This window comes from Phasianus colchicus, chromosome 5 (assembly GCF_987193195.1).
Source record: "Phasianus colchicus chromosome 5, bPhaCol1.hap1.1, whole genome shotgun sequence".
In the NCBI taxonomy this organism is placed as follows: domain Eukaryota; kingdom Metazoa; phylum Chordata; class Aves; order Galliformes; family Phasianidae; genus Phasianus; species Phasianus colchicus.
In genome coordinates, this window is record NC_143440.1 from 47,731,457 (window position 1) to 47,750,917 (window position 19,461).

Here is a 19,461-nt window from a genome sequence, read left to right on the forward strand (position 1 = left end):
CCTCAATTGAAATTGGAGACCCATTTTTCTTGAATCGAAATCATATATATATTTTACAGCTGTTTCTGTGCTGGGTGGTTGGTTGGTTATGTACTAATCTAAACAAGATTGAAATATACAGTTCCCCCATTAAAAGAGACTGATGACCTTCATAATGTGTCTGTGTTTTGTTTCTATACCTTTTGCATGATAAAAGCTTTAAAACATTGGATGGCTTTTATGTTGTAACTTAGAGGTAAAATTTGAAAACGCTCAAAGGGGCACTGCAAAGTTGTTATTTTTTTGAAGTTAAAAATGGGTGGCAGATAAATTAGGTTGTGCTCCTTCTAATATCTTTATTGTAATATTTTTCCTATTTTTGAAAGAAACATTAAATTGTACTTGAAATAATCCCAATTTCATCAGGTTTTTTTCCTTGTGAGTATCAGCTGTAGAATTTTATCAGTGCCACAAAAATTGCTTTTGCCAGCACTGAAGATCCAGATTTTGTATGTTTTGCACAAAATCTTTGCTTTTTTTCCTCTTTTTAACCATGTATGGTATTACAGAGCATATTTAAATTGCCCAAGATACCTTCTGTTACATCATAATAAGTTTATTTAAAACTTTGGTTAGTAAATGTTAGAAAATAATTATATGCAGTCATAAGTGTGTAATAAATATGCTTTCGTTGGTCAAATCTCCACCTGAAAGCTAGGTGTATATTTTTCTGCCCCCCTTCATCCTCTTTTCCTGTTTAAATTGTGTCTGTTATTCACTTGTTCCTGCTGAAGCTCAAAGCTATGTTTAGTGTTCTTCTGGATAAGGGTAAATCTGATTCTTTCTGTAAGACAGGTTTTTAAATGCTTTTAGAAGCACTTCTTCCCTTAAAGGATAGCTTTAGTAGTCTGTCACTCTCCAGTAGAAATTAATCGCTAAACATTAATTTTGATCATAATCACTTTTGCTTTATTAGCTTTGTTTAAAACTTTAAGGATGTGTGACTAAAGAAATCTGGAGGCTACTGCATACCTGCATGGCCAAGAGTAGATTAGAGATTGGGAAAATATGGAAATCTGTGTTATTTTGATTTTTTTTTTTTTTTTTACATCAACAATTACTTGGAGTGAGGGAACTTTCTCCTCTGTGAGATTCTAAATTCTGAGATGGTGGGAAAACAGTAATGAATTATACTTGCTGGCTATAATAATTTGCAGGGAAATGACAGGGATGATTTCAGGTGGACATAACATCACTTTGAACTGTTTCACGAGAATGAAATAATTACAACTGAAAACCAAGGGGCTAGTGTGGTGATGAGAGAAATACATTTGAAGAGCTCTTATGTTTTTCCTTTATTACCAAGATATATCCTGCTAAATAGATAAACATGAGCATAATTTTAAAAAGGTTTGTAGCCTTGATAGCACTTTAAAGCAGTGGGCATATTGTAAGTGTAAATCCTGGAAAGCTTAGTAGAGATAAAGATGAACGAACAAGATCATGTGCTCTTGAGTTTTTCAGGAAGTCTTTTGTCTCTTAAAAATACTTTACTTTTATGTATGTATTCAAGTCAGTTTCATAATGTCTGCATACAGTTGCTCATAGGAAAACTTAGACAGTGGGAAAGAATAAGCACAAATTTATTTTCAGAAGTACTTCTGACTAATATTATGTGCATTTTAGGTGAACACCATCAGGAGGTATTAACTTTTTTTTTTTTTTTTAATCTCTTATTGTGAAGTAATGGATACTCCTGAGTTTGACATTCTTTTTTTTTTATGAAATGAGAAATGAAGAACTAATAACTATTAGTGATTTTCTAAAATATAGCAGTGAGACCTTGAACCCTAAAGCAAAGTATATTTTCAGTAGTAAAAGCTGTTTTAAAGCTAAGTCTTAGTGAAAATGGCTACAGAGGTTTTACAGTCATTAATTAAATCTCAGCACAAATAACGCATGTATTTTCTGAAGTAGAGGGGAGAATTTTCATGTTTTCTTATTTTTCAATTAAATGTCATACCTAGCAAAAATGTCTAATTATCAATCTTATTCTCATAAAGAAAGCTTTTGTTTTTCCCCGTGTTTATCAGCTTAGTTGAGGTTCACAAGTGTGAAATCCATTTTTGTTTTTTTTTTTTTCCTGAAGTTTTTTAGTAAGTCTGTTTTTGTACTAATTACCTGGAAAAATGAGTTTTCTCAAATACTTGCAGCTTCGTCTCTGATTCAGTCGTACATGATGGGAAATGTCAAAAAGATTAAGTTGTCTTTTCCATTAAATAAAATCCATTAGTGTATGTGATAGGTAACAATGTATGAATCTTATGTATGATAGTAGTATGTCTAGTGCTCCTTAGAAGAAATCTGTATTAGAAATGAGTGATTTATATGGAATTTGAGAAATGGACCCTTATTCTCTTCTGTGGGGTTTGAACATTTTTTTAAATGCTTGTTTTTTTGGGGTTCCTTCACCATGACTCAACATCCAGTTCAGGTGGCAGTGTGTGTACTTAGATTTAACATTTTGGAAAAACGTCTTTTTTTTTTTTTTTTTTTTTTTTTTTTTGTGGAAAGCAGTAATTGAGATTTTAGGAATAAAAGTGATAAGAGCTCTGATATTCTAAGAAGGAAATGAAAGGAGGATGTTTTCAGTAAAACAGTATGCAAAACTCCTTAATGCTTTCTGTATAAGGAGCTCAATACCACCAAAATGTAAAAATAAGTTTATAAAACATGCTACTTAAAAAGAGAGGCAGGTTTTTTGAGTCTCATTTTGAATCCATGTAGTTCAGTGACGTTTGCTGACTGAATTTAAAAGGACTATAGCATTCACCAGGGACTCCGTTCCCCTCTCTGTTGTGTCTCACCTATATGGATAAATACAAAATTGTATAGTTACCAGTTTGGTCTGTTGATTTTGATCTACTGTTACAGTTTGAAGGTCTGTAGTATCAGAGTACTCTTTGCACCGTAGTTTTTCCAACAGCATTGACTTTGCTTTTCTTTCTGTGATGTAAAGGTACAAGTGTATAAACCCTCATGTTAGTAGTGATGTTTAAATACTGCTCGGAGAATACCTAAGTAGACCATATCAGTATAGTAAATAAAGACAGTTTAATTTAGCTAGGAGAGTCTGCTTCAACGTCGTAAGCTTCAGAAAAGCCTGACTGTAGACGTGTGAGGTTGTCAGCCACCCCACAATTATCAACTCAGGTTAAAAGAAAGGGTTTTTTGTATTGTTACTATTGAAGATCATGATAATCATATTCCTTTTTACCATCCTAGGTTGCTTTGATTAAACTACCATTTTTATTTTGTATTTTGTATCTTTGAAACTTGCTTACAGCAGGTGAACATTGGTTATCCTGGAATATAATTGGGAACTTAAGAATTTGTCACCAGAGGAAACATTTATTTGCTTGTAAAATTTCAGATAAGCATCTTTAGGTAGTTCTAAAATACAGACATGAAACTTTTGTAAGCCATAATTCAGCGTTACTTCTAACTTAGAATGAGTGTATGGTAACCGTTCATCTAAATACTCAGATCTAATGTTAAAGGGCAACTAGTGTATGTAGAGATGGTTGAACAATTGTTTTTACTTGCAAGGACTTGCTAGTAGCTGAATTCCCACTCATTATGTTTGGAAGCTTCTGTGCTGTTTTTCAATTGGTGCTATGTTCTAGCTTTTTATTAAGGTTATTGGCATTCAAATGTTGTTGCAAGTATTCCTAAAACTTGAAATGCTTTGAGAAATCTCTTATTCACGTGCTTGGGGAACATAGCCCTCTGTCCATTTAAAATACCCTGTAATAAAACTAAGCTAATAATCTGTAGTTTGCAATGTAGACCTTACTAATGTTAATATTAAACTTTGAATGTCTAGTTTTAGAAGCATAAATAGAATAGCATATTGTCTTTATCTCCAAAGGCATTATATTGTGCTTCTAGCAAGTGCACCGACAGAAAAACAACGACTAGAATGGTAAGTACAATGCTTACTATTATTACAAAAAAAAAAAAAAAGGCAGATTAAAACCTGTCAACCTTGAATTCAAGGAGATTGAACAGTGTATTTTTAATGAAGCAATGTGAAACTTTCAAAATGTAATTTTTTTGTTCCAAAATTTAACAAAGTTGATGATATGTTTCTGAAAAACAATAAAATTGAAGGATTAGGACAGGAGGACTATTGGCTTAATTATGTTTCTTTTCAACATTACCAGGTTCAGTTCACAAATCTTATTTTCTTAAGCTTTATGCGCTTTAAGAAGCAGTTGTTAGTAGGTCTGTGTTCAATCTCTAGAAATATTTTTATCAAACTAAAAATGCCTCTCCCCCACTTCTATATTCTTTTTCTATTAAAGATCTAAGACTGTCAAGTTTTGGAAATTTCCACATCTTTTAAAATTCTACATTGGATATTAAAAGAAAATGGCAGAAATACTTGGGAGTTTTTTTGTGCTTGCTTATTACTTATGTTTAATTGTTTGCTATTTAAATCCACTTATAAAAGCAGATCATAAAGCTTCAGGGCATTCTTCATTTCAGAGCTTGCTTTGTGTAAGTTTTTGTAACACGCTTACTCGGCTTATTGATTTGAATTTGTCATATATAGTGCATTAGTTCATTAGTAGTCTCAAAAAATTGTGTAAGCAAAATGTTAACGGCTTCTGCCTGATATGTAATGTTTGATACTTCTATTTCATATTAATGAGAACTTACTAATGAATGACATTTATGCAGGGTGGGTTTGGTGGAATCAAAAATCCGTATTCTAGTTGGAAACCTGGAGAAAAACGAGTTCATTACACTGGCTCACGTGAATCCACAGTCATTCCCAGCACCCAAGGAGAATCCTGACAAGTAAGCAAAAATATGATAATAAACTAAGATTTTTTTTGAATCTTAGGTTAGTTTTTCATGATGGTCCCTAAAGGCCCTAATTTTCAGCCGTTCAGAAGTTTTTAAAATCAGATGCTCTTTGTTCTGTGTAAGAATGTGTCTAAGGCAGAAAACAATCTTAAGGAAGGAATATGTGTTTCGCTAATAATTGTAGTAATTGCATGATTGCAAATAATAGTAACTCCATATTATCTACTGTTATTTTGCTGCTGTTGATTGACTATCCTGGTATTAGTTGGCATGACAGTTTTAATTACAAGGCAGTACTGAGAATTGAGTAGAAAATAAAACATGATAGAAGTTAATTTTAAATAACTTAAGTAGACGAGATAAGATTTAGCAGTTGAGAAGCATATCATTTAAGCTTGATAAAAGCTGGTGCTAGAATTCTTGAAGATTTGAAAACATTGAAGGAAATATCAAGCACTTAATGCTGTTTAGTACTGTGTGGGGTTTTTTTAACTTCTTTCACCCTCTGTCACTCCCGTTCTCTACCTCTCAGAACAGTGATTGGAGCTGAGGGTTAAAAATTCTCTTTTAAAGACTTTAGCTTCTGTCTAGATAGTGTTGTAATTATCTTTAGAAAGAATTATAATTTTATGTGAACTAGGAGAATGGAGAAGTAGGGAATATGTGAAAAACACTTTTCATGCAGTCTTTTCCCAGACATCAGCTGCTTGAAATGACAGTATGCTGTTAACCTTAAAAAGTTAAATACAGAAATTAATTTGTTCCAAGTGAAAAATGAATAAAACAAGGCACTAAAACTTCAGGTAAATACAGGTAGAACAGCATAGATGATCATGCACTGATTAGCTCTTATTTCAAAAGACTTAATATGGCTAAGCTGTTAGTAAAAACTCTTTTTCTAATGTCAGTGAAGTGTGATTCTTCACCTGCCTTTCTAAATTTGTTCAGTAATTGATTGGAAGGTGGAATTGTTCTGAAACAGTCTTACAAGGAAAATATGTGGAATTAAAACCTCAGGTGCCTTGAGGTGTTCTGATATATTCTATAATAGGATGTGATAGTTCATTTTCAATGTACAATAACTGAGAGTAAACTGTCAACGTGAAGAGTTTCTTACCTGAAAACTGCACTTTGCTGTCAGTTAGAGCTAAGAAATTTGAAAGTTGAAAACAAATATAGATGGCAAAATTGAAATTGTTTAGTTAGGGAATATGTTAATATTTTGACTTTGAAGTCACGTGCTGAAAAGCTGCTGTCTCCTGTTTCCTATATGGTTGCAATGGCTAGTGTTAACTCTTACATAAATCGGAGAATCTTTGCAGAAGCACAGTTAGTTAGATGATGTTATTTACTGATAATCTCAGTTTAAATTTGCTGGAGATGGTCTGTTTTGTGACTTCTTCGCATTGGAAATGAATGCAATGCAATGTCAGCAAGTAACTTGTTATCCCTGTTGGTGGGTATTGTAAGAAAAAAAAAACGACTATATAAAATTTTGCAGGGAAGAATACCGTACAATGTGGGTGATTGGGTTGGTGTTCAAGAAAACTGAAAATTCTGAAAATTTAAGTGTGGATCTTACTTACGACATCCAGTCTTTTACAGATACAGGTGAGTTTTGTATTATAGATATTCAGATATGAAACTTGTTACATCATGCTACTTGTCTATTTTTTTCATAATCTATTTGTTCTGTAGTGGAACTGTACCTAGAAATAGAAGGATTCAGGTAAGGAGTTAGTGTTATTTTGTGAAAAACAGTTATAGTGATTTGTAATGCTTCTAGAAGCTCCTTATTAATAGCTGCATTGATTATTATTGATTAAAATGGTGAATACAAATCTTTTGGATCTCATTAAAATACTAAATTATATTTGGATGTTTGTTAAGCAGACATGATTATAATATGTAATCAGGCTCACCTAACTAAACCTTTTTACAATGTGTATAGCTTATTCTTTCATACTTTGTGAAAGAGATTTTATCAGTGGGTTATAACTGGTATCTAATAGACTCTTGAGCAAAGCCTCTTAATGCATGGCAATTCATGCTATCTATTTAATTTTGGTTTCATGTCCATCCATAAATGCGAGAAACTTTTTTCCTAGTGCTTATTCCCTCATTCGTGAAAAACTTCTAGAATGTAAGAAATTCATAAGGAATGATTTGATAACATGGGAAGAGTGTGATTATGTTTAGGATTGAAAGTTCTTTATTTATTATGTGTATCTTCTGTTGTCTGTGTGTATGTATATGTGGTTATATTTAGATGAGCCTTTGTCAGTCAAGGGGATTATTATTTTCTTAAATGAGTTGGAATCACCCTTTAGATTGTAAGTGGGTAAAGATGAAACTCGAGACTTTCTGAGGATTCAGGAATGGTGTAATAGCTGGTCTGTTTATCAAAACAGTATCCAAAAGCCATGAGCTGTTAGTGAGCTGTACTCACTGTTAAAGTCCTTACGTCTTCAGGCTTCAACAAAGTGTGAATGGATCTCAGAGAAAAAAAAAATTGGTGGATGCTAGAAACCGTGCCTGCTTTCTTTTTCTTTCGTTCTTTTTGCCTTTGGAAGAGCAGAAATTTAAATGCTATTCACGAACATGAGAAAACAGATGCTTTCCAGCTACAGAACTTAGAAACGTGCTTTTGTGGATCTTTTTACTTCTGTGTGCACTGACTGACTAGTTGTTTATCTAGGTTATATTTTCAAAGGTTTGTTTTCGAATCTAAAGTTAACTTTATAACTTATGAATACTTTGTTTTATTTTGTTTGTCTTTCCTTCTGTTGAACTAAAGGAAAGATTCCTTGTCTGTGCCTTACAAATACTTAAATCAGCTTCTTGTTATTTCTGTTAATGCTTAATTGTTGATACGTGCATCCAGCTCTTTCTAAAACAGGAAACTGGTAGTTGAGCATTTGCTTTGTTTGTGACATGTTATCTGGATTCTAAGATTCACACAATGTAGAATGCACTTTCCAAGGCATTTTCTTAAAGTAAACTCATATACTTCCTGGTGCTTTCTAGCAATTGATGGAAATAGCCAGTTAAGAGTCTATGCAGTCCTCTTTAGAAGTTTCTTAGTGTGAGGTTTTTATGTCCCTTCACTTAGGGTAACTTCTACTGGCTATAAATTCAGATTAATCTGAATTTTTGTATAGTTTCAACAGTAAAATTAGTGAATTTTGTGATATTTGTGCTGTCAGTGTTGGCGGAGTAGACAGTTCACTTTTTTCTCTTGAGGGTGACAGATATTCTGTAATACAAATCATTTCTTCGTGGGCAAATAAGTGGACTTTGCAATATACTTTGATACATACTTATGTTATTCTGATTGTGTAGTTTATAGGCAAGCAATAAACAGCAAGATGTTTGAGATGGATATGAAGATTGCTGCAAGGCATGTGAAACGTAAGCAACTTCACCAACTGCTACCTAATCATGTACTTCAGAAAAAGAAAAAGGTAAACTGTTTTTACTGTAGGTGCTTTATATTAAGAACTTTTTAAAACTATAGAACATTTTTTATTACAAACAGACTTATGCTTGATTTCAGTTCATTTCAGGAACAATGCAGATATTAAGTAATGCATTTTTTTAAGTAGTTGTATGTCATAGTAGGGTTTTTGTCCTCCACTGATAGTCAGCAGAGATCTTTCCAGTTGGTCTCTTAAGTTTTTGTATTCATTTTTGTATCCTAAAAATGTAAATTTCGGTGTATGTCACTTAATTTTGAAGCTAATGTAAAAGCAGTATCTATAAGCTCTGAAGAATAAAGAAACTTTAAATAAAACCAAAATGACAGTCACTAATTACAGTAACAGTTCATCTTCTGTTTTTAGACATCATTGAATCTATGCTTGATTTTTAAGTATGGGAAACATAAATACTTATAGTGACATGATAGTGGTTTATTTACATATATAAAGATTGGAAAATTGTCCATTTGTATTTTTTATTTTACATCAATTCTCTTTTCAGATTTTTTTCTTAAAATAACTATATTTAAGGCACATGTATGTGCTTAGCTCAGTGAAAGCTTATCACTATTAAATTACTCCTCATTTCTTTTTTTCACACATGTAATGGCTGATAGTTTGCATAACTAAAATTCCGTGTCTTTTGAATCTCAGTTTTTTTGTTTGTTTGTGTAAGCCCTTTACTAAGACTAATAACTCTCTTTTGTATTGTGGGTGGTAGCATTCAACAGAAGGAGTCAGACTGACAGCTCTGAATGACAGCAGCCTAGACTTGTCTATGGACAGTGATAACAGCACGTCTGTGCCTTCGCCTACTAGTGCTATGAAGACGAGTCCATTGAACAGTTCTGGAAGTTCTCAGGGGTAATGAAGACTTTCAGTCTTGAGGCTACTTTCTGTTCCTGAATTGTGTTGAAGTATGGCAAGTACTGCATTCACAAGATAGTACTGTTATGTCAGGGTGTAAATATTTCAGACTGGAACTTGAAGACTTCTATGGTTCCAGTTTGAACACTAGAGCAGAGCTATGTTTGTGGGATGGAGAGCAGCACAACATTGGACTTAAGATGAGGAGTTATGAGATTGGATACGAGAGCGTAGAAAGGTGAAATAAAAACTTAGTCATAATAGTAAAAGGGCTGTGAGAGGCTGTAAACAGGGAGTTGAAGTGTGAGAATATGGAGTTTTTTGGCAAGTATGGTATCTAGCATGTCACAATTGAAGTATAACTTAACCTGTCTTATTTTTAAACATACGCTGTTTCTGTAGATCGTGGAAAAGAGAGGGAAGAAAATTTTGTCATGTGAAATTCCAGGTTTTGCTGTAAAGATCCAGACAGAACTTAGAGTTGTAGTGGTGCATGTAGATTGAAAACAGGCTTCCAGTTCTGGTCCTTGTATATCATCCTTGTTCTGTCAAGTTTCATAGATGACTATGCTAAATTCTGTCTTCACACTATGGCATAAAACTGTGTGATGTGCTCTGTAATATAGGTTGTTTCAGCTGTAGTGGCCACATATACAATGTGGTGATGAAAAGTGGATAGGCATGCTTTACTCATATTAAGCATTTTTCCATTTTTTTCTTCTAGCAGAAGCAGTCCTGCGCCAGCTGTAACAGCAGCATCTGTGACCAACATACAGGCTTCTGAAGTCACTGTGCCACAAACAAATTCCAGTGAAAGCTCAGGGGGTAAGGAAAATTACGTAGTACATTGCTTCTATTGATTTTTGTAAAGCAGTATTTCTTCTATTGAGGTCTTCATTAAATATGTGCTGTAACATATTCTGCTTGATAAGCAGATAAACTAATATTTTTAGACTTCGGAAATCACGGCAGCGTATTTTCTGCAGCAGTGTTTATTTATTCTTTTGTTTGCCACTCACACTAATAAAGTTTTCCAGTGTAGATGATGTTTGCAGATTGACTGGTTTAAAGAGGAAAAATGTCCAAATCTGGAAGATAATTTTTTTTTATTTCTTTTTAATCCATTTCAATCCAAGGGATGGTTCTTTACTGCCTGTAAACTGCTTCCATGTTCCTTCTCCTGCTTCATGAAATGGATTCTAGGAATGAAAAAGCCTCAGCAAACATATGCTCTCTAGTGATGTCTTTTTAAGCATATCCAACTGTGTGCGCTGCTTTATCTTCTATATTTTCTACAAAAAAATGTAAACATACTTCTGAAAAGAATTGATGTTTTAGTGAAGTAACAAAGGAATCTGGTGAAAATGTTCACTTAAGAAAGGAGTAGTTGGCTTGCTGGTACTTCAGCTGTATACACGAGCCAAGGCAGATGCAAAAGGGATTGCAACTGGTTATCCTTTCAAGATGAAAGCTCATCAGTCTCAGAAGTTTAGCATGGTGGAGTCTTACGATTCTAATTTCTTTTATCATGTCACAACGGCATTAATATGAGTAGGTATGTAGGACAGAGGAAAAACATCCTACATATGCTTATTGGTTTGAGATAGGCAACTGTTGAGGTAGAGCTTTAAGTGGAACATTTTTCAAAAGGATGTAGAGAATGTCTGATGTTTATGTCATGCTCTCACTTCATGTACTCTGAGCCTTAGCAATGATAAACTCAGGGCTTCTAAGGAAAAGGGAGTATCAGATTTGCCTTGGATTTGATTTAAGGCACTCTTAGGCAATGTATATATGGCTGAGTACAGAAGCAGTAAAATTTCTTTGAGTACCAAGAACACAGTAGGTATATGAGCACAGAGCTTCACCTGGCTAGTATAATCTGCTGTTTAGCAGGGCTAATTAGGCCTAACAGAGTATCACTGCTGTCACTACCTTGTGTCTGGTATGTGAGTTCTCCCTTCAGAAAGAGCTTGAAACTAAACATTTGCTGTTCCAGATGGAATGCTTTTACCACTGACTTTTCCACTTTCTTGAAGGCTATTTGATTAGTGATGGCCTTGACTAGTAACTGGAAACTGAAATGTTTGTCTGAACTAATCTTGCTGAAGCTTTTAAAATTATTTACCTGTAGGTTCTTCAAATGAAAGCATTCCTCAAACTGCCACACAACCAGCCATTTCTCCACCACCAAAGCCTACCATCTCTAGAATTGCTTCCTCAACACATCTATTAAATCCATCACCCAGAATTTCAGGAAATGTCGTAACAAAAACGCCTAGCCCTGTCACAGCAGTGAAAAGGACATCTTCTCCCCATAAAGAAGATTCTCCCAAGAAAATGAAAATTGAAGAGGTATTTGAGATTTTGAGATTGTAGCATTCTCCAATGCTACAATCCAAAACTTTGAATATTAATTTCTCCTTCTGAGTACTGATTCTCATGTTCCAGATTTCAAATACTTTGTTAGTTTTGTGTATTTCTTACTGTGATTGCATCTTCTTTATATGTTCAGCTTACTAAGGTGTTACTGTTCTATATTATGCTGATACTCATCATGTGACACATATAAATGCATCAGCACAAATACTTTGATTCTAAATTCTTAAAAGCAATTTTTGAGTATAATATGTTATGCATTGCAGTTAATTCTTTCTCCATGTATTTTCTTGTGTTTTTTAACTAATGGTTTCATTATTGGTAATAGTTTTCTTGTTTTGTGTGCATTTCAGCAGGATGAAATAAGTGAAGCTACTAGCTGTATAGATGTGAACGAGCATGAAAGAATGGAAACGAAGGTATCTATCACTGGTCTATATAATTTTGTCTGCATTCATTGCAGCTATTACTTTGGAAAATCACTGTGGTTTTTTTTTTACCCTAGAAATGACTGGTAGTACTTGTAGATATAGTATAGACTCTCCATTAAAGACATCACATTCATATGTTCTTCTTCAAAGGATATGTTAACAAATTGCAGTATGTTAGCTGATACTAGGCTACCTTCTCCCCACGTCCATTGACACATAGTGATTTTTTTTGCTGGTCATTCCCACTGTGTTATGCATAGCACAAAAAAAAAGCTTGTGCTAACTTACCAAGTTTTAGATTGTGGGGAAATGAATGGTACTATATAAAGTCTTTTCTGATGGATATTTTATGCAGTTGTAGCAAAGCCTCTGGGGACTTGCAGAGCTCCAGGCATGCTCCTACAGTATCTTGTAAATTGCCAGGCAATATTTTTGCTTATTGTTAGTGGAAAGGGTGATGGTCTGTCCTTAGCTTTATGATACCCAATTACACTGTTTTTATAGGGCATGTCTTGGTACTCTTGGAATACAGTGGAAAATATTAATTAAAATAACTAGTAAATAAATAATAAATAAATAAAATAACTAGTATGCTTTAATACTTGCGTTTAACTTCCACACCCTTCAATGAAAAATCTTGTTTAGTCACCTTGAAATTGCTTTGAACTTAAGACAGGTGAAGGTTGAAATGGTTGTAAGCATTTAATCCTAATGTCGAAGTTAGATCCTTTGGATACAGATAATTATAAAAGTTGTAGGTAATCTTGTTAGGCTCTATTGTAGTCTTCTCTAAATCTTATGTCCATAATTTGTATGGTAGGACATGAGGAAATACACTTCTTAACTAACATGGACTTGTTTTTTTTCTGCTTTGAAATGCATACCTCTTAATAGGGTGTGGCTTATTGCTTGGTACAGTTTTAAATAACAGGCTTTCATTAAAAGGGAGAATGACCCACTGTCCTGTTTTAGTCATTCAGTCCCACTGAATGCCCCACTGATGTTCATCCGGTCATAGAAAAAACTGATTTAATTTACTAAAGTACCAGGAATACTATTCTGGCAGAATGAATTTAACCTTATTATCAGTTTGCTCAGTAACAAATTTATGTAAATGTGAACTTAAAAACAGTATTTATTTGCAATCTTTGTAAAAGTGGGCTTAAGTAATTAACCTTTCTTCTGTCTTCCTTTTCCACAAACAACGCTTAAAGTATTTTAAGTTCTTCTAGTTTTGAAAACTACTGGGGCAGGAAGATGAGGTTATGTGTAGAGATTGAGGATAACTTGGTCTGTAGTGATAAGTGTAGGGGGGCTGCTAAAAAAAAAAATAAAATATTGAGCAATGAAATTAATGTTCAGTTCTTGAAACAGTTTCTGTATTGTGATAATGTAGGAGTTTAGTCCTGATCTTCAGCTGTTTACGAACTGAGTTCAGTGACTTCAGCTTAGTCCTATAGCATTAAAGGAATTTACCCAATTCATAATAGTGGTAAAGCAGTCAAATTTGCAAGAAGTGTGTTAATCTGTCATGTAATCTTCCTTAATACTACCCTTTTTCTTTAATAAACTGAATGACATGCAACTTTTTCCTGTAGGGTTCTGCTTAAAAGGTATGGGTGGTGTACCAATCAACAAATGAGAAGTGAGGTGGCTTGTGTTGCTGTCAAATTCCTAGTGGGCAAAACATTCTTTAGTGTGCTGGTCAAAATGGAGAGCAAGAAGAAAATTCACAGGCAGTGGAAGCATGGACAAGTAATCTGGGAGGAGTATATAGGGATGGTGCCAGATAGCTGAGGTCAAGAAGGCCAAGGCCCTGCTGGAACCAACCTTGTTGATTTATGTGATGGTGTAACTCTGTTAGTGGACAAGGGAAGAGGCACTGATATTGTCTATCTGGACTTCAGTAAGGCCTTAATGTGGTTCCTTATCTGTTTATTTTTAGGAGCTATTGGAGACGGAAGTGAGTGTTAATTCCCAAATGGAACATCTTCAGACAACTTTGCAAGCTCCTCAGGTACTGGCTTTGAAAACAGTGGATTTCTGTTTCTATATGTTGGTCTGTGCTGAAAATATTGAAATGAAAATAAAGTTGCTTGTTGTTACTGTCACAATTTTTGTGTTTTAGATGGTCATTGATCTTATTGAATATGCATTGTAGCTAAACATGTATGGCTTGCCATACAAACTGACCGAAGCTGGATTCGCTCTTCTGAATTGTGCCTTCAAAGTAAGGGGCTCAGTTTATTCCTTTGTGCTTTGCACATCACAGAATAATCCTTTCTAACAAGGAAAAAAATGCTTTAAGTAGCTGCTGCTCAAAGATGTCCTGGTAGAGTTTGAAAATTTGAGAAATTTGGCTCCAGATTCTGGTATTTGGTGAGGGGGGAGAGAGTTCTGATCTGATAGTTTATTAGCCAACTATCCCACTTCACTGCTGGTGAAGGATTGTCAGTAGCATTTTGTGATAGTCTCTGAAGCTTTCATTCCTAATATTATAATCACTTCTGGAGAACATCTTTACTGGCATTTTTAAGCCTTAACTGTTGCTCTACTGATTAAAAGCTCACAATTGCAAATTTTTTTATGCTCACTCTACGCTTTAGATGTGTAGTAAATGTATTGATTGAAAATGGGGATGTATTGCAATAGTATTTGTTAACAGGCTTTTTGAACTACATGAGCAGACCACATGAGCAATATTTAATAAAGGTACCAAAATTAGCAGAAATTGTAGATGTTATGTGGGCACTTCAAACTACTTCAAGGAAATTAGTTTCTTTAAAGATCACATAGTATACCAAATTTATTTCATCTATTATGAGATTATTATATAAAGTGTTCTAGTTTTTACAAATTCAGTAGTTGTTACTGTAGCAAAGGTAATCTGGAAACTATAAAATTATGTTGGGCTTCTTCTGTCACTTTTTCAATATTTTCATTGGCTTCTAGAACATTGCTTATGTTGCAGGACATGAAAACAATGCAGGTCAGCATGAACCAGGCAGTGGGCTACTGGGTGCAGGTTGGTGGGGAAGGAGGGATATCAAAGCTGTTTTGCTGTGAATCTTCGTTGCATTGTGTTTTGCTATCATGTCAGTCAGTGTACTCTGCTGATTCGTTTTAATGAAGCAACTGTTCAGAGTAGTCATTTTAATGCAGTTTTTCCTACATGTGAAATGTACTTTATACTAATTTTGAGTGTTTATAACATAAGAAAACATTTTCTGTTAAATTGTGTGAAGTAATAAATAATAACTGGATGATTGTGATGTCAAATAATATGCAGAAGTGGAAGGCAAATGAAGGGGTAGCAGCTTAGAAATAGAGGCTTCTTAAGCATGTGAGAAATTAATTTATTGTATTGAATATTGAGTGTTTTCTTGGTTTTTGAAATAACTTAGGCAAACAAGATTTAATTATTTTAAGGGAGACAGAAGTGTTCAGAATATTTTCAATGCGGAACTCTTTTCCCAGTCATATAGCAGTATTTTGTCATACTATTTCCATGTTAATCTATTTTAATTCGTTCTGGAAATTTGATCAATATGTATTCTTAAACAGTCTGAAGTATAAATGTAAAAGACACAAATTGCATAGGGTCAGCCATCTCATCTTCAATCCGTAAGAGTGTTACTGAGTTATTCATAGCAATCTTGAAATATTAAACATCTTCATCTGATAGTAGATGTCAACCTTATTAGGTGGATATTATATCTTTATTATGGTACAGACTCTTAGTAGGCTCAGCTTTCTCTGCAGCACTTCCTGATTTCTTGCAGTTGTGGAAAAAGGAAATGCACACTTTGAAAGAAATAGCTGCACTTTTCTGTTGTTAAAAATGACTATGTAGGCAAAAAGAATATCTTCTTCTGTCTTTATAGTTTGTAATTGTCTTTATCTTGGTATATTTTGAACTACTCTTCAAGATTTGATTTGTTGTTGAACACTGGTGCCAATTTCTACAATATTCCTGTAATTTACAGTTAAAATACAACCAAACTTCTTCTTTTCTTTTCAGAAAACACCCAGTACAGATCTTTCCGATATCCCTGCTCTCCCTGCAAATCCTATTCCTGTTATCAAGAATTCAATAAAATTGAGATTGAACCGGTAAAAACAACCTCAGGGGTCCATAAACAATATCTGCCAACTCAACCTGTTGTCTTCTAATGCTAGAAAAAAAAAAAAGGAGAACAGAGAGTGCAAGACTAGAACATGATCGGAAATGGATTTAGGTATATTTTGTGCACTTCCCTTTCTGGGCTAAAATCACCACTTGATTGGAAGTCCAGGTTAGTATGTGAAGCCAGGAGTACTATTAATGTGTTAGCAACAGTTGCATTAAGTATTTCAAAGGATTACTGCCTTTAAAAACATGAACACTATTTGTATCCATATTTGACATACTGATTGAATTTGTTTGATGCATTGTTTCAAAATTGAGATAAAACTGGCATAAAAATCCCTTAAATGCACTTTTATGTACTTTTTTTTATTGGAGTATGAGTAATCTTAGATCTTCAGCTGATGCATTTTCATTTTATTGATGAATCTCTTCAGTAGTAATCTGCAAATGGGATGATGATCTATGATATGCTATACATTGAAGACAAAGTGTATGGTATATCTAGTTCAACTGCCATCAAGCAGCAGTAAGCCTTTCAAGTGGAATGTCCAATCCTGGGGTAATGAGACATATGTTGAGGAAGTAATTGGGAAGTTTTTGGTATTGGTGGGACTTGATTAAGATGTTGTCTACTTTTATTTATAGGATTGTTTTAAGGTGCATACAGATCAGCAGTCGAACAGCGAATAAACTTTCCTTTGAACTAATCAAACTTATTTCCTTTTTGAGCTCTTTATTGTATTTCTTGGGAAAAGCTTTTGCATTTAGTGTTGGGGTTTTTATTGCAGCTTGTATGCACCATATAGGACAATAGTTATACAAAATAAAAACAAGCCAGACCATAATATTGTTTTTTGTTTTTTGTTTCCCCTTACATAATCATAATACCTTGTGGCCTGTAGGCACAAATTCTAAAGTTTGTCCCATCATTGAAGTGTTTAAGTAAATCTGTGTGCCTGTGAAATATAACACCTGTCTTGATGGCCTTTGAATCACTAAATATGAGATGATTTTTGTACACTCCATAAAAGTTCTGTATGCATTTGAAAGGTTGAAATTTTAAATAAAGGAAAAAAGATTTTTCCCCAAGAATTTTAAACTTTTTGTTTTTAGATGGCTCATCAAAAATAGTTTTACATACTGAACAACATTGAATTTTTTAAAAATATTATTTCTAGTAAGCACTTGACATCTACTAAACTCTCTTACTTCTATTTTTTGTTCTGTAGTCCTATAAAAAAAAGATAAGTAACAACTATTTCTTTTGAAAGAACTGAATCTCTCATGGCAAAGAAGAGCAGTATTGAGAAATATGAGGGATATCAGCAGTAATAACAAATGTAGATAACAAACTTCATGTTACTGTTACTTATTTGATATGTGGGATATCAAATCATATTCCCATACTTTGATTAGCATGTTTTATGAACTCTCTTCCCCCATTGTGCTCCATCCTCTTTACACGTGCATCTTTCATGTTAAAATTAAATTACTTACACTCTTCCCCTTATCCTTTTAAATTAATTCTCCAAAGTCAGAGTGTAGCTTATCTTTTACTTAGGCTGTGCAGTAACTGAAAGGTTTTTTTTTTTTTTTTTTTGCCATTTGTCTAAGAAGTCTAGTATACAAATCTTCACTTTTCCTTGCCCTGTGCAGCCTGCTGTTGTCCACCTCCCAAAGAAGGTTATATTAACAGTTGAAGTGTACAAGGTGTCTGTGTATTTTGTGTAGCTATGGAGTTTAGATCGAAATTGCCAGGCACAATTTTAGTCTTGTCATTTTGTTTACACATCAAAAAATCTTTTTCATTTTATTAAACGTTTCATGTAACTGCACCCAAGTTTTACCAAGCTGGGAACTTGGAACTTTTCTGTATAGTGACTTTTTAATTCTAGTTTTCATAACCTGAAGATCAGACTGTTGCTTTCGCATGATGTACGTAGTGTCTCATGACTGGAGTTTGCTTTGTTTTATAGTATCTGTACTCCTTGTATTTTTCAAGAGCTATTTTGTAAACAGATGATGTATTTCTCCATTGAAAACACAATAAAAAACAGCACAATCCCATAGTTGCCTCATTTTTCTGAATGTATGAAAGTGTTTTTACTCTGAATTCATACTTTTCTCCTGATCTTTCTGCTAATACAAATTTCAACAAAGTTGAAAAGAAAAGCAGCATAAATCAACATTCTGTAAGTAGGCATGTTGTATGTAGAAAGTAACACTTAACAGAATATTGAGTTTTAGGCTGTGAAAGGGAAGTCCACTGCTGTGGATTGTGCAGTGGGCTTGAGGATGGAGATGGGGCTTACCAAAACACTTAAAGAAATCTGATTAGGATTCCATCTCAACTTTAAATTATTAGACAATACTAGAAGAAATGTGTGTAAATAATCTGGGGATTCACTACTTTCTTTAGAAGTTCAAACTAATTTTATTAAGAAAATCATTAACAGTCTTGCTGTCTTATACTTGCTTTTCCTGCTATTATTTCTTTTGTCAGCAGATGGCACTGTTTCTTGTCAAACAGTATAAGCTTGCCCTGAAATAAAAGTAAAAATTACAGATAACTGCAGCTTGATTGATCTTTGTATCAGCATGAGCCCAATCCTCCAAATGCTTGATGTGAGTAACTTTAAGTAGCCCCCCTTTGACTAAAATTTCTTTAACTGCTAAAACCACTGATGATTATGGTCTTCATATTATAATTACCGTGCCTAAAACAATGGACCTTTGTGTTGTATATATTTTTCACAGCATGCAATTGCTTGTCTTGTTTAGAACAGATTCATCATCTTTATATCTTGCCCGTGCCTTTTCCCCTTCATCACAACTGATGTTATTTATGGCTTTAATTCCTTTCTATTCTTCCCAACCAATAAAAATCTGCAAGTAGATGTACAGATTTCTGTTCAGTGTTTCTCATCCTACCGACAGTGGGCTTCAATAGGTTTGTTCTGAGTTCCGTAAGTTCATGAATTCATGAGGATCTGCAAAGATGACATTAAAAATAGCCAGAATAATAAACATTCATAAGCTGTGTTTCTAACAGATCACTTTAGACATGCTGATTTGAATCAGACTTCTGAATTGATAGGTTTTAGCTAAAATTGTGCTTCTTTACTGTAGTATGCAAACCATGTTTTGGTGTTTTTTTAGCTACAGTATGTTGACAGACACTGGTAGTCACGTGTGTAGTAACTGAGCAGTAGAGAATATCAAATGATAGTATGTGTATCATAATAAGAGAATGAATTTTAACAAACAGTAAAAAGTGAGTACTTCAACTCCTAGAATAATGAAAAAAAGACTGTATAGCAAG

The 19,461-nt window shown here is 33.9% G+C and overlaps 1 protein-coding gene across 4 annotated transcripts in view; it reads left to right on the plus strand.

The window, feature by feature from the left end:
- Positions 1-18,233, plus strand: part of PAPOLA (poly(A) polymerase alpha) — a 40,533-nt gene extending 22,300 nt beyond the window's left edge. The window contains exons 13-22 of one of the 4 annotated variants that reach the window (XM_031593029.2): positions 3,911-3,964; positions 4,726-4,845; positions 6,356-6,465; positions 8,197-8,318; positions 9,055-9,197; positions 9,928-10,025; positions 11,335-11,555; positions 11,936-11,998; positions 13,956-14,027; positions 16,032-18,233. In XM_031593029.2, coding sequence (XP_031448889.1) covers positions 3,911-3,964; positions 4,726-4,845; positions 6,356-6,465; positions 8,197-8,318; positions 9,055-9,197; positions 9,928-10,025; positions 11,335-11,555; positions 11,936-11,998; positions 13,956-14,027; positions 16,032-16,127 — 1,099 coding nt within the window. In that variant the 3' untranslated portion in view covers positions 16,128-18,233. Of the gene's footprint in view, positions 1-3,910; positions 3,965-4,725; positions 4,846-6,355; positions 6,466-8,196; positions 8,319-9,054; positions 9,198-9,924; positions 10,026-11,334; positions 11,556-11,932; positions 11,999-13,955; positions 14,028-16,031 lie in introns of all 4 variants that reach the window. The other 3 variants (XM_031593028.2, XM_031593027.2, XM_031593026.2) reach the window with 3 other exon arrangements.
- The last annotated feature ends 1,228 nt before the right edge of the window (positions 18,234-19,461 follow it).